Source organism: Coffea eugenioides, chromosome 8 (genome assembly GCF_003713205.1).
Source record: "Coffea eugenioides isolate CCC68of chromosome 8, Ceug_1.0, whole genome shotgun sequence".
In the NCBI taxonomy this organism is placed as follows: Eukaryota; Viridiplantae; Streptophyta; class Magnoliopsida; order Gentianales; family Rubiaceae; genus Coffea; species Coffea eugenioides.
In genome coordinates, this window is record NC_040042.1 from 1,043,545 (window position 1) to 1,058,161 (window position 14,617).

The following is a 14,617-nucleotide window of genomic DNA, read 5'->3' on the forward strand; positions in this document are numbered from 1 at the left end:
GCACTGCTCGAACTCGTTCCGACTCGATTACGCCCGAATGTGAAGTATTCAACCTACCTTTTCACCATGCATGAAACATATGGATAGTTAGCTAGCCCTTGATGTCAATTCTTGAGATGGCCTCCATGAGAAAACTTGGCCATATTACGCGTGTAATCCCAGGAACAAATTCCTTAGATCCACGAGTGCGAAGTACTGTATCATATTAGGGAATGGAGAAATGTGACCGACCACTACACGGTATCATCAACCCACACAATAATAATGACTGAATAATCATGCATGCACCTAAAGCTCATGTTACACGTGTTTGTAAAGTATCAGTCTTTTTTCCTATGTAAAAATGTGAAAGACCTTTTTGCTTTTATGAACTCAACTTTCTACGACTTTTTCCAATGTCCGAATTCTTACAGAAAAGAGTCACTTTCAACCTTAGTCAACATTCATAATCAAGAAGGATTTGGCTTCCACGAAGAATAGTAATAAGACAAATAAAAAAAAAAAGGATTTGGAGGAAAAAAAATTAATAATTTTCATTTTCTCATCTCACCCTGTCATGATCAAATCAACATCCCGTTGACCTAATTACTTTTCTAAATATACCGAATCACCCTTTTCTTTTTTCTTTTTTTTCCTTTTATATTTACCAGAAGACAACTTGTAGTAGCAGAATACCAACAGTAAAAACTCCGCAGTGTCCATCCAGATTTGCAAATGTAGAACAAGGAAAAAAAACTAAATTGATGCTAAAAGTATTGGAATAAAAAAAAGGGAAATGGAATATACATAGGCCTGTCAACGGGTCGGGTCTAGACCCGGATCCGGACCGGATCCGTGAAATTATTGCGGGTATGGGTAGGGATTTAATTCCGTTTCCCGGATCCGGATCCGGATCCGTTTTGTCAAACAAAAAAACGGGTCGGATAGGGAATATAGTATTCCGACCCGTATTAGACCCGGATCCGGATATAAATGAATTAATAATTTAAAAAATATATATTTATCAATATAATTTGATTAGGGTGATGTATTTTAATAAAGTTAATTTGATTTCTTTTCTTATTTAGTTTTTTCTTTGCATTAGTTAGAAATTAGTTTACAAATATATTTTTTTCTCATTTTTATTAGAAATTATAAATTTTGGTAAATTTGTTCGGGTAGACCCGGATCCGGATCCGGCGGGGAACATAGAATAAAAGACCCGTCGGGTAAACGGGTCGGATCCGGATCCGGCATAGTAATTCGGGTCCGGGTCCGGAATAATGAATTCCGGCCCGGACCCGGCCCGTTGACAGCCCTAAATATACAGTAGAGACCATTCTTTAGTTTTTTTTTTTTTTTGGTGAAAGAAAAAATTCTACGCTACTACTAAATTGGTCTACATTAAAGAAGGATCATAATCTAAAATTCATTAAAATAATCAATCGAAAACAAGTTTACGCCATGTTGTGTTACTTGGTAGTTCCCAGAGAATATTTGAACAATTGAGAAATACTCAGAGATACAGTAGGGCCAGGCCATTTGGATTCAGGAGAGGACAGAGTGGTCATGAATGAAGGAGGGGCAGGAACGGTGCCAAGATTTGGCCAAAAAAAAAAAAATATATTCATATCGTATCTTATACTACATCGTTTTTCACATCACTTGTGACGTATACAAAATTTTATTTTATAATTACATGTTATTGAAATTGAATTATATCATATGCTTGTGTATTTTGCATAAAATTGACCCGAACGATTTTTCCGGCAACCGTTCAGGCCTGAGTCCGTCATGAATTGATCCCAAGAGACTTGCGTATGTAGTATAATCAATAATGTATGTGAACGCAAAAGAGGGGAAAGGGCATTGAAAGGAAAGTATCTACATTTGAAAACCAGACCAGAGAGTCTTCCGTCAGGGGACCATTTTCAGCCCTCAAACCGAACGCGCAACAGCTTCTTTTCAAACACCGCTCGTCAAAAACGTAGAAGGGTCACTTTCTTGGAACAAAAACAAGTATCTTTTGAACCTTTCCCAAGAACTGCAATATAATATCAAATCAAATCGAAATTGTTAACCCAAAAAAGGGCACATGCAAATAAATTGCAATATTAACTCTTCCTTTCTTCTTTATTTTTCTTGCATTTACTATTTCTGCCGTCCTTTTCAATAACACGTTTGTTTGCTTTTGAAAGTCATAACGGCATATTCTTTCCTTTCATCCATATATTCTGCTTTTTCTTTTGCTTTCAAACCAGACTCAAAAACCAAAAGCCGTCTAGTATTTTATTTTGTCGAAAGTTTTCAATTTCAATAATGGGTTGTTGCTAATTTGATCGATCCGTCAATTGAAGCTGCCAAGTTCCTATTTTTTTTTGCCAGGTTTGTTCTGGTTTCTTTTCGACGACATTGGCCTAATAGTATTTAGATTGACTTTTATCTAAGTTGATGTATTGCCTGTTGCATGCAGAAGATAATAGAATAGAAGTAATCTATTGTTTGCGTCGAATTTAATCCCAAAGTTTGAGGGCTTTCTCTCATTGTATTGGAAAAAGATTGAATCTTTGTAACTTGGTTGTTTCTCATTGAAGAAATCAATTGATCAATGTGATGGACTTATTTCCCATTCTTGATCTGGATGGCTTTATTTTCAGGTGTTAAAAGTTATGTCTCTTATTTGTAATTTGGGAACTTCAAAGTAATTTGCCTGTTCTTGCATTGGACTTTTTTTATCACGTGTCTGAACGTAAAGCAGTTTTTAATGAAAAATATTGCTCTAAAAAATCTCATTTTCCCTAGCCTTTTTTTTTTGTCTGTATGCAGTGTCCAGCTTCATTATTTTTGTAACTTGCGTGTAGTGTTTGTAATGAATCGGCTACTAACACAATCTTAATTGGAGCACTATTCGTACTTCTCCAACCCCCCATTTCTGACTGAGCAAGTCCATGTATTTGCGTATTTGAACATATCTTGAAGAAATTAAGTTTCAAAGGATGACAACCAGATTCCAAGTTGGATGTCCATTACGGACATTCTGTTGCATTATAGTGTTTGCAAGTGGCCAAGTTGGGTTAATGTGTTAATTGGGTATTTTTGAAGAAAGCCCTCATTGCAATAGTATTGCTTGATTACACGGAAGTCCGTCTTTTTACTTGTTTAGATTTGTTGGCACAAAATGAGTCATTACAATGGTTTGTAATCTTATTTTGCTTTCAATTGTACTTTGTTGGTTACTTGTTTTGAGGATCAATTGAAACTATCGCTAATCAGTGAAATTGGAATTTTTGCAGGGATTATTTATTAGTGCCATTGTGGCTCTTATTGAGAATTTAATATAGTGGAACAGTTTGATTGGTTCCCATGGATCCCAATGGAGGTTCATCCAACATATTTCCAATGGATCCACTTGTACCACATAGATTCAGCACTCATTTTTTGTCGCACATTGTCTCATTTGTTGACAATTCCAGATACTTGTGTGTCCCTGGAACTTTGGCACTTCAAGAAGCTTTCAACTGTTTTTCAAAGTTTGCTGGGGCTTTCTTTATTTGGTTTGCTAGTGGTTCAAATTCCAATATAAATGGTAAGATATTGGGCAGACATGATGGTTCAAATCCTATTAATTGTAAGGGTGATAACCAACTAAAGCGTATAATATCACAAGGACAAAAGTTTAAAGGAGTTTTAGACAATTGTATATGTGAAGGGAAATCAAGCATCCCTTTCATCTTGGACAAGATTTCAAGGTTCTCTATGAAGCAATTTTACATTGAAGCTGAACACCTCCGTTCATTTCCTGCGCTGTCATTAGCTGCTGCTCTGGTACCTCCATTAAACAATGTGTAAGATCTTCTTTCCTGCCAGACCGAACATTTTGGTGAAAAGTTCTTAACTTTTATTAGATAATGATTTAGGAGCATGAGTTTTGGTGTTCTCTGTTGGTTTAGTATCCAGATGGTTTTGATTTTTAATCCGAACTTTGTGTTTTTGTGGACTTTATCAGCTATCCAGATGTACTGGCCGTTCCTTTGGAGGCTGGTGACATTGCAACACAGAGATGCTTGAGTCAGAGGCCTTGTGAGATTGAGCATCAAGGGTGCAACGATATTTCTTTTCAGAGTTTGAGCTGGACTGGACATGCTGTAGAGCCTAGAACAGGCATTGAGTTCCCTACCATCTTGGATAACAGTGTAGCTGCAGAGCATAATTCGAGTTTCACATCAGAGGTATGTTTGGAACAGGAAACATTGTCGATTGAACATGTTCTGCTCATTTGCATGTTTGAAGCCTTACTGGAATTTTTGGGGTCATATTCACTTTTAATTTCTGAATTTAACTTAAACTTTTGTGTTTTTTGTACTTGGCATTAGTCCAATGCTTTGCTGCTCTTCCACTATTTTCCAGATATTTTTGCACTTTTTTTTAATTGAATGCTCACTATTGACACTGGAGGTGATTTGCAAAATTGACTTAGTGGGTTGGTTCACTGTATATCAAATCGAAAATGTTTTGCTCATGAATTCCCTTGTTAGTTTTTTTCCTTGTTTGTGATTTATGTTTGCATATGAGGTTTCACTGCTCTTCTTCATCGGTAATGACTGGGGGATTTTTTCATTTCACCTTTTAAAAGAAATGATTGATTACAACAACGCATCTGTATTAGGTACTTGTCGGCACTGGATCAAGAATAATGAAGATAATCAGAATCAAATCTCTTAATGTCTATGCATTTGGTTTTTGTAAGTTCCTTATCAACTGAGGATTCCAGTTTGTAATGTCTAGTTTTCTGAATTTCTACTCAAGATTTGACTTTTACTGTATTGTGGATAGATGTTCATCCTTTTGATATCTGTGAGAAGCTGGGTCCAAAGTATGGTTCTCTTCCAGTTAGTGAGCTGAACAAGTCTTGTGATTTTTATGAAGACCTCCTCAGGTATTTGAACAAGTATTGAATAACCCCAGCCATATTATCTAGATTCCCTTTTTTCCTTTTTCTGCTTGTATCTCTAGTTTGCTGAACAACACTGAATATGGAAGATGAAAGAATAGGACATTTATTCAGGCTTTTTTGCATAAAAGAAGCATAGCTCATGGTGTAGTATCTGGATTCAAAAAAAAGTTGGTTACATCTTTAACTAGGAAGAAGTCATTGCACTTGTTGGTCATCAACTGAAGTTGTCTACTGGGATAGGTTTATGAGTAGAATAGAGGTCAAAGTTCTAAGGTGTGTTCCATGGTCAAATCAATATTGTGGTATGTTGTGGAGGTCTTAATTTAGGCTTCTCATCTCAAGCAGCTAGCATATTTGAATTCCAATGGCAAATGCGTAAATATTACTGTTGAAGTAAAATTATGTTGATTTATTTTGAATATTGTTTTCCTAAATAAAAGATTCAGAAAGAGCAATTTTATTTTCGTAAATTGGATGAATTTTTTATGTTTGCAACACTTTGCACAAATAGCCACGTGTAGCATCATCTTCTAGAGGTTGTCCCTTCAAACAGGAGGCTATGCTCTTAATAATGGTAGTGCACTTTGCATTTGAGCATTGCCATGTCCATGATTCCATTGTATGTCTTCTATGGCTTATGGTAATGGATTGAGACAGTCACCAAATTGTTTGTTCTGGGTGCTAGAGCCTAGAATAAATTTTCACCTGGTATTTTTTTCTTTGTAGAAAAATGTTAATTTTCTGAAAGACATGGATTAGTTGGTTGGCTTACTTGATGTCTATGGACTCAGATTTTTTGGACAAATAATTCTTGTAAACTCATGGAGACTTGGAATCATTACAATTATTTGTTTGCTAATATTGGCAAATATGCTGCAGGGAAGACATTAATATGACTGTCAGGCTTGTGGTTAGCTGCAATGGGATCAAAATTAATACTGTTAAGGAGTAAGTTGATTTTTTATCAGTATGGTTTTGGAAAAAAATACATGCAGTCATTGTGTCTATGCTAAATTTGTCCCTGTAATATACTAACTTTATACACTTATTTCGCTAATTATTGGTGATTGATTAATTCCCATGAATCCTTTTCTTGTTTCTTATCATCACTAGTGCCCCAAACAGTACATTTTGTTTGCCATTGACCTGTGCACATGTCTTCTTACTATTTCTTTCTGCTTAGTGTCAAGAATGGATTTGCCCTCCTTTCTTTTTGGAACCTTGCCTTGATTTGTGACCTAGAGGAAGAAATTCAAAATGGCCTTTAAATATCTTGACTTAGAGTTTGAAAGTCTATTAATTTTTGTGCAAAAGGTTGCTGCTTGATGAATGGGCAAAAATTCACAGTTTAATTGGATTCTGTTTAACAAGCAAAAAGATCTCTTTCTTTGTTGTTGACTGCAGGTCTTTCTACATGTAAACTTGTGCAAATTCTTGTGACTAATATTAGCGTCCTTATTTATCTTTTCTGCAGTGCTTTTGAGAAATCTCTTCGAGCCCGATTATTGAAGGTAAGTCATCTCTTTTAAGCTTTATTTCTGCAATCCTAATTAACTATTTTGTCAATCTGGTGCACTGATGTGTTTTTTTTTTCCAGACCAATCCTGACACTGATTTCAGCTGCCTACAAAGATTTGGTTCTATCTTTTCAAATGACATTCCTTTGCATGCTGTAAGAAGTCTTTCCCTAGATCTTGTACTTTGAGGTGTAACGTAATTAATATCTCTGACCTAAAAATTGAACTTTTCAGGGAACCACGATCAATTTTCGTCGTACGGCCGATGGATCTTTTATTACTGAAAGTAAGTAAATATGACTGAGGAATATCTATTGAGTATTCTTTATTTGTCTGGGGTTTTATAGCTGAAAGCTGTTCTGATGGTTAGCTCCCAAGCTAATTAGAGCTTCAATACATTCAGGTTTTCTGTTAACTTGTCAAATGCAATGACATGATCTGTAAAGATGAATCTGTATTACAGAATTAACCTTTTGAGCTTGGTTTTGGTAAAGCTTGATTTAGTGTGGATCAGATCATAAATAAAGCAGTGCTGAACGCAATGGTGAAACTTGTTTAGAAACTGAAGCAGGGTTGGAAAAGCTTAATGTTGTTTCTTCCCATGTTAGTTACCAAATTTCATTGGCATGGTATCAAGGTTTCTCATTTTGTTTTTGTGTTTGAGTACTGCTGGTTTACTACAGAATGGCCTGTGTATTTTAACATCGGCGATAGTAAAGACAGCAAAAGTAAAAGCGTTTGGATATTCATCTGTAGTCCTTATATTTTAACTGTTATTTGTGCAGTTGGGGATAATCAGCTTGGAGCGGTACAAAGCAAGGAATTATGTAGTAAGTTATTAGGCTACTGTTTGGATGTTCAATAACCTCTAGTAGAATGTGGACCAGTTTTGTTTTTCAAACATATCCTAAAGAGGAAACGAGAAAGTAGATTAACAACAAAAGAATCAATACTAACATCTATTTGTATATATCTTTTTTGCCCAGGGGCTTTCTTTGACATGTATATAGGTGATATTCCTGTCTGTGAACAAACGAAGGAACAGATTGGGGAGAATGTGGCGAGTATAATGCGGAGATGCTGAATCCGTCGAGTTTTGGTTTCAATCTCATTTTCTTGAATGAGTTGTTTGCATTTGGGTCAAATTTTTGGCACCCATGACTTCAACATCACCTGACTGATGCACCACTCTTCAGTCTTGGCTCCTTGGAATTAATTTGTATGTGCCATTCTTCTGGCATCATGGGTTCGTAACATTTATCCACAGTGTAGTTAGCTAGGGTCCATAAACTTGTAGGATTTGTTAGCATGGTAGGAATCCTAGTTGATTGTAGTAGTATTATGAGCATTTGCAGCTATGGACTTGCTGCTGCAGCTGTTGTACATTTCAGTGATAGTGAAATTTACTGGCACCACCATTTCGATTATTTGTTTTTGGTTCGGACTTGATCATTTCCATCTTTGGCAATTGGGTTGGAAATTAAATTTCAGGTTTAAAATCACAAATCTTTGAACTGGAATAAAATAGGTGAACCAGGATTCTGTGGAAAACTTCATTCGGAATACTATTGCATGCTTCTGCACATTGAAAATTTGTGTAGCAGCAGATTAGATGCGAACCTATACATTAGTCCGCGGCCTCTTCCTACGTTACTCCAAGACCACAATGTTGTGAAGAACTACTACCGTATCAAATAAAGTTTACCTTTTTTTTCATCAATAATCACCTTTTATCTATAGTATCTTACACTATCCTAATTTAAGGGGGAGATCCAACTGGGTCTAGGGGGGGACGGTGGGGACTGAACCACCACCGAATTAGAATCCACTTAGTGTGCCTCCAACGCCACCAAGCCTTAAATGGCTTAGTGGTGGCCACCAATCCAAAGGCTAGTGGTTGTATCAAATAAAGTTGACAAAAACTTGGAAATAGCCAAAGTAAAATGTACGATCTTGTTGCTTTCTTTCCTTGTTTTCATTGAAAGAAAGGGTGAACGTAAATTTCCATATGCAAATGAATACTAGTATTTTTTTTAAGAGGTGGATGAGAAAAGTAGGGAGTGATTTAGTTTGAAATTGTAGGTATATCTAAATTTATGGGAGATACGGATTAGCAAGTGATATGATGGTTAGCAGGCACGGGACAAGTCATTTTTCTAAACCTTATGCAATTAGCTAATGATGAGCCATGGACTTATATATAAAAATAAAAAAAAAAGAGAGGGTAAAATATGCATGGTTATAATATGCAACAATTCTACCACTAGTTGCTGGCTGCTTGTTGAATTATTCATGTTAGAGAAAGAAATCAGCAAGACTGTTATCTGACTGTTATCCATCTTCTCCTTACCTTACATTTCCAATTTGTACTGTGAACCAATGAGCAGAATTGGTGGGCTAAGTTCATTTCCTTCTATTTCCGGTTAGGAATCCAAACTGAACTGCCTTCCTTAACTAACTTGTCAGATATAGACTTCCCGCCTAGACTATCCCAGGAGTTCTGCAATCCATGGTCTTTAATGTCAGGTTGAATTCATGGAATTCTATAAACATATGTTAGGAGCCTTTACCTTGGTGTGTTATTTTGTGTTTGTAGCTAATGCACAATTTAATTATCGAGATGCACTCAGCAAGTCAATCATTTTTCTGGAGGCACAGAGATCAGGAAAGCTTCCTCCCAACCACAGGCCTTCTTGGAGAGGAGATTCTGCACTTCAAGATGGAAAACTTGCCAACGTTCGTATATCCCTGTCTCTATATTGGGTCAATATTTGAGATTCTATTGAATTCATGTGATTTTACACAAGGGATGTGACAGTTTTTTTCATTAGGTGGACCTCGTTGGAGGATACTATGATGCAGGGGACAACGTAAAATATGGCCTTCCAATGGCATTTACCATAACTACCTTATCCTGGGCTGCAATCTTCTACCAATCAGATATCCAAGCAGCTGGAGAATTGGCAAATGTTCATTCAGCCATTAGATGGGGCACTGATTACTTACTGAAAGCTAGTTCTAGGAGAGACAGATTGTTTGTGCAGGTGAGAAAGATTCATAGAGGAATGTAATTTACAATCATTGTACTCATCTACTTATGTTTGCACTTTTTGGTTAAGGTAGGAGATCCAGTTCAAGATCATCAATGTTGGATACGGCCAGAAAATATGAAAACTCCAAGAAATGTATTGCAAATTGACCAAAGTGATCCGGGAACGGAAATTGCAGCAGAAACTGCAGCAGCAATGGCAGCCGCTTCTGTTGTCTTTAGATATTCTGATCATGCCCATTCTCGTCGCCTCCTTAATAAAGCCAAAGCGGTATTTTTCCAGCCAAGATTCACTTTTATTAATTTTCTCCAAGGAAGCATCGTGCATTACCCTTCCTGCTCCACATGAAAAGAATTGAATTTCTTTATTGATTATCTGAATGCTACACTGTGAGTATCTGCAATATGCTGTCCTCATACTTGGACTGAATTTTGGCTTTGCAGCTTTTTAAGTTTGCCAAGACTTACAAGGGCACATATGATGGAGAATGCCCCTTCTATTGCTCTTACTCGGGCTATAACGTAATCTCTCTCTCAGTCACTCCTCCTAAAAGGCCAAAATTAATGGACAAAGCTCATTAAAAACCAGAAAGAGATTCGGGAATGTAATCATTCATCTAGGGACTAGTTATAGCAAAACAGGAAGAAGAAATTTGACACGGTTGAATTCATCTGATTTGTGTTTGATATCTGGTTTCTTGCTTACATGTCCTACTGCAGGATGAGTTGCTTTGGGCAGCTACATGGCTATACGTCGCAACCAAGAGATCTATTTATCTAGAATACATACAAGAAGAGGCCATCACTGCAACCGTTAGTGAATTTAGCTGGGACCTCAAATTTGCAGGCGCCCAAGTTCTCCTATCCCAAGTAAACGTTTACTCATTCCTTTCCTTGTATACAAATCATTTAACATGTACGAAAGAAAATATATTAGCAGATATCATATTCTTTATTATAGTCAACTCACAGGCCCTGTTAATTGCACATTTCACATTTTGCTTTATAATTGACCAGTTATACTGGGAAGGCCACAAAGATCTAAAGAACTTCAAGCAAGAGGCTGATAGTTATATTTGCTCAGTACTTCCTGATAGCCCCTATCACCAGGTTTACTTCACTCCAGGTATTTCTCCCCTCCATCCAAATTTCCTTTGAAGCTTATATCTGAGTACTACAAATATATGTGTAAAATTTACTCATGTCTCTGACTATTCTGTTAGGTGGTCTGATTCACCTGAGAGATGGAGCAAATGCACAATATGTAACTGGCACTGCTTTTCTGTTCAGTGTCTACAGTGATTTATTGTCCATGCACAAGCAACAAGTCACTTGCGGAAATAAAGCATTCACTTCTTCCCAGCTCATGGCTTTTGCTAAACAACAGGTGACAACTATTCTTCAGACCCTCTTCATTATTCATGATCATTACATATGAATGTGATCAAGAAAAACAGAGAAGTTTCCCAGTGTAAATTTCCCATTTTTATGCCGTCCGTACATCTGCAGATGGATTATCTACTTGGGAAAAATCCCAAGGGAAGATCATACATGGTTGGGTTCGGTAACAATCCACCAAGACAAGCCCACCACAGGGGTGCATCTGTCCCAAGAATGTCTTCTAGTGAAGTTGTTAGCTGCCCAATGACCTTCGTCAACTGGTACAACAAAAATGGACCAAATCCTAATGAGCTGACTGGGGCTATTGTTGGGGGCCCTGATCGGAATGACAACTTTGTTGATCAACGTGCAAGCTCAGCCATGACAGAGCCCACAACATACACAAATTCTTTGGCCATTGGGGTCCTTGCAAAGCTGGCTAAGCACCATGCTGTTTCTTGATCCATTAGTCTATGAAATCACAATTAGATTGTGAGGGAGGAATCTTCGACCTGTCCCAAAATTCCAAATTAAAGCAGATTAGTAAGTCTGTTTTCTTGTACACAATAGATATATATTTTTTGGTAGCTCGGGGGATGTAGATGTAGAGGTTGTCGAAAAGTCATGGAAGCCGAAGCTTCCAGCTGCGTAGAGTAAATCTGATGAAATGCCATATTTGTACTGTGGTTTATAGGATTTATTATGTTCATCACAGAGCGTTACGTTACTTGCATGTATGCTAAAGACTAACGTAGTGGACGCTGTGCACTGTGGTAGAAATTTGTCCGTCTTGAAACGAAGTTCTCAGTTTCCAAGATTTGATTCTCATCCATAATAGAATTAGAAACCATTAGTTTCAATGACAACTTCCATTGCAGTATTATGAAAAAAAAAAAAAACGGATCTAGTGAATTTATTCTGCTGATATTGGTATTCTGTAGCGCATTATCCGCTATTAAGCAATAAATCATAAGTAGAAGTGAATCCACAGCAGCATAATAGAAGAGGAAGATAAATCAGTGGCTTATTAGTAAACGCCGCCAGAGATTTTACCGTCCCTTTTGGATATCATACCTACAAGTAAAATTCATCAGTAGATGATATGGTAAGTGTTATTGACTCTTAAATTATAAAAAAAAATTCAAGAAATAGAAGTGAGAGATTGGTACTTTAAACAAAATTGTAGGACATTTTTTTGAATTGTAATATGGTTTTCTAATCAATTATCAGGGCTGAGGTTTATCAAGGACAAGCTTGTGCGCAGAACTACCTGTTACACATGATTTATATGGGAAGCGGGAATGCGACAGAGAGCGATTTCTTTTTTTCTTTTTGGTAATAAAAGGGATTATTTATTGAACAAACTTAAGTTATAGGTACAAAACGAGGGAAGCAAATTCCCTTAAGATCTGCATCTACTAGATTTCTCAAAACATGAGGGACACTGTCATGACATACAAAATTCATGTCTTGTTGAGCATCCAGTTTCGCCAATCTGTCAGCACACTGATTTGCTTCTCAGTAAGCATGTTTAAGTGTGACTTTCGACAGAGAGCGGAGATCAGGAACCTGTGCAATCAAAGATAATTGGGGCATGCTCATGAGTTGAGATAAAAAGTTTCTGCTGTTGCCAAGATAGATGGAACAGCAAGAAAGAATGTAACACTACTATTAAAGACTTGTCTTGGCTGGGAAGTCGTCACTTTCAAGTGGATCAAGTGGGCTGAAGCATCCGTACAATTGTGAGTCAGAAACAAGCGACCCACAGAGGAAAAGGATCCACAGATTACAGATACAAGGATAAGGACTTTTTCCAAGAAAATTGACTCTTAAGCGCTTTGAGCTTTGAGGGAGGGCCAGATAGAATTATGCTAAATCATAGTAGATGTGTAACACAAAAAGCAACCTGCCATTCTTGTTAGCACTTATTTTAACTAATAATACAAATAATAGCCAATTCAAGCAATTGAGACTAGTATGTTGTCTCTTTCAATTCTCATGTAAACACAACCAAACCTGCATCTTAATCTTCTAGATTACACTTTCAAAGCATTAGTAATCAATGCTTTAGGATTTGGAGATGTTGGCCGTGGTGGCGGTGGTGGCTGTGATGTTGGTGGTGTTGTTGAGATCTTATCCATTTTAGTGCAATAGATGAAGGGACCCCACTCCATTTTAACGAGAGTTGAGGCTTTTTTCATTTAGTAGCACTTCTACACAGCACTGGTTATTCATTTGGATAAGCTTTCAACTAGAAGTATCTACTGTGGAGATGTACAGAGCCAGCTAAGCAGTGTGTAATTAAACCAACAGCTGTTCGTGCGTGCTGTTGATCACCGCTAATGACTCAAAGTCTTGATGGGACGGGAGGTTAAAGGTTCAAATTTTATCTTTCAATCGCATTGTTATTACGTGACTTCTCTAAATTCATACGAGTGATATATAGTGCACAAATTTGGTCCGATGATGGTTCAATCCTTTCGTTGACCTAGTTGGACCTCCTCTTAAAATAAGTTAGAGTAGAAATAGGAGTAGGAGTAGAGTAGACGGTGACAATTGATAAAAAGAAAAAAGAAAAAAAAAGTAGTTTGTAATTAGCCCAAGAAACAAAAAATGTAGCGTGTAATTGGCAATTAGCAATAGTCATTATTGGTAACCAAAGATTCTATAACCCGAGGTGGAAAAATGGGGAATGAAAATGTTGGGTTGGGAGTCCCAAATCAAATGAATGAAAGCCACGGGTTGAAATTTGTTGGTGGTTCGAAGATAACAAAGGAAGATTGAAGGAAGAATTATGGATAAGCACTAAGAAAAAAGCTACCCACATCAATCATTGTTTTAGACAAGAGACATTAATTGTCTCCTCTTCTCCAGCTACTCTACTCGATTTCCTCCTCCCATCTTTTCCTCTTTCTCTCCTTAAAAGTTAATTCTATCCCACCCATTGTCCTTTGATTTCTAATCATCCTTTAATCTTCTCACAGCTTTGGCCTAATTGTATTTGACCCATAAAAGCATTGCACAAAACAAACAAATTAAGGGCCCTACCATTTTCACACTCTTTAACTCATGATCACATTAATAGCAACAGTCATTTTTCATCTCAATAGCCCTATTGGATGGAATTTTGCACCAATAAAACATCACATCAGATAATCAATCATCTAGCCTTCTTTTTTTTTTTTTTGGTGAATTTTGCTACTGGCTACGCATTGCATTATTTTTCCAGTAATTTATAGGGATGACAATTGGACAATTGGCCCGCGGGGGCTACTGGGGCTTTTTCCCCCCATTTAGAAACGGGGTAGGAGAGTATACCCCCCTCCCATCCCTATCCGGTCGCCTATTGAAAAAAATTAAATAACTTTCATCATGTGAATTATATTTAAATAATTTTTGTTTGATTATTTTTATGAGTTTCAATTGTAAAATTATAATGAATAATAACTTGATGATGTGTTAATATTTTATTACTTGATTATTTGTTAAAATTTAATTATGATAAAATTATATAACAAATTTTTATTAACCCCGCAAGAACACTCACGAAGGAAACGGGCAAGGACAGGGGTTGGACGGGGGAAGCCGGGGACGGAGATGGGGCGAGAGTGGGGGAATTAGTAGGTACCGGGGCGGGGGCGGGGGACCCCAATTCCGCCCGTTGCCATCCCCTAGTAATTTTTTTTTGCAGCATTTTTGTTTTTGTCCTTCTATAGTAAAAGAGACATACATATACAT

At 37.1% G+C, this 14,617-nt stretch overlaps 2 protein-coding genes across 2 annotated transcripts; both read left to right on the forward strand.

Annotated features, from left to right (window-relative positions):
- Positions 1 to 2,084: 2,084 nt before the first annotated feature.
- On the forward strand, positions 2,085 to 11,525 carry LOC113779380 (endoglucanase 16; the record flags this gene model as incomplete). Its single annotated transcript, XM_027324948.1, has 9 exons — positions 2,085 to 2,160; positions 9,050 to 9,186; positions 9,282 to 9,494; positions 9,570 to 9,770; positions 9,944 to 10,021; positions 10,220 to 10,369; positions 10,517 to 10,625; positions 10,723 to 10,886; positions 11,009 to 11,525. Coding segments are annotated over 9 exons (1,461 nt in total), but the record flags the coding sequence as incomplete, so codon positions are not given.
- Positions 2,177 to 7,879, forward strand: LOC113779141 (fatty-acid-binding protein 2). Its single transcript, XM_027324601.1, has 11 exons — positions 2,177 to 2,364; positions 3,273 to 3,824; positions 3,986 to 4,208; positions 4,646 to 4,721; positions 4,813 to 4,915; positions 5,813 to 5,881; positions 6,408 to 6,444; positions 6,531 to 6,605; positions 6,685 to 6,736; positions 7,236 to 7,280; positions 7,437 to 7,879. The coding sequence occupies exons 2-11, from the start codon at positions 3,343 to 3,345 to the stop codon at positions 7,532 to 7,534; spliced, it is 1,260 nt and encodes a 419-aa protein (XP_027180402.1). The 5' UTR covers positions 2,177 to 2,364; positions 3,273 to 3,342; the 3' UTR covers positions 7,535 to 7,879.
- Positions 11,526 to 14,617: the final 3,092 nt, after the last annotated feature.

What these genes read in the sequence shown, in the direction of transcription:
- LOC113779141 (XM_027324601.1), top strand. Translation starts at nt 3,343, where the DNA reads ATGGATCCCAATGGAGGTTCATCCAACATATTTCCAATGGATCCACTT. An exon ending in TGTCTATGCATTTGGTTTTT is followed by an intron (nt 4,722 to 4,812) that starts GTAAGTTCCTTA and finishes TATTGTGGATAG; the next exon opens with ATGTTCATCCTTTTGATATC. An exon ending in AAAATTAATACTGTTAAGGA is followed by an intron (nt 5,882 to 6,407) that starts GTAAGTTGATTT and finishes TCTTTTCTGCAG; the next exon opens with TGCTTTTGAGAAATCTCTTC.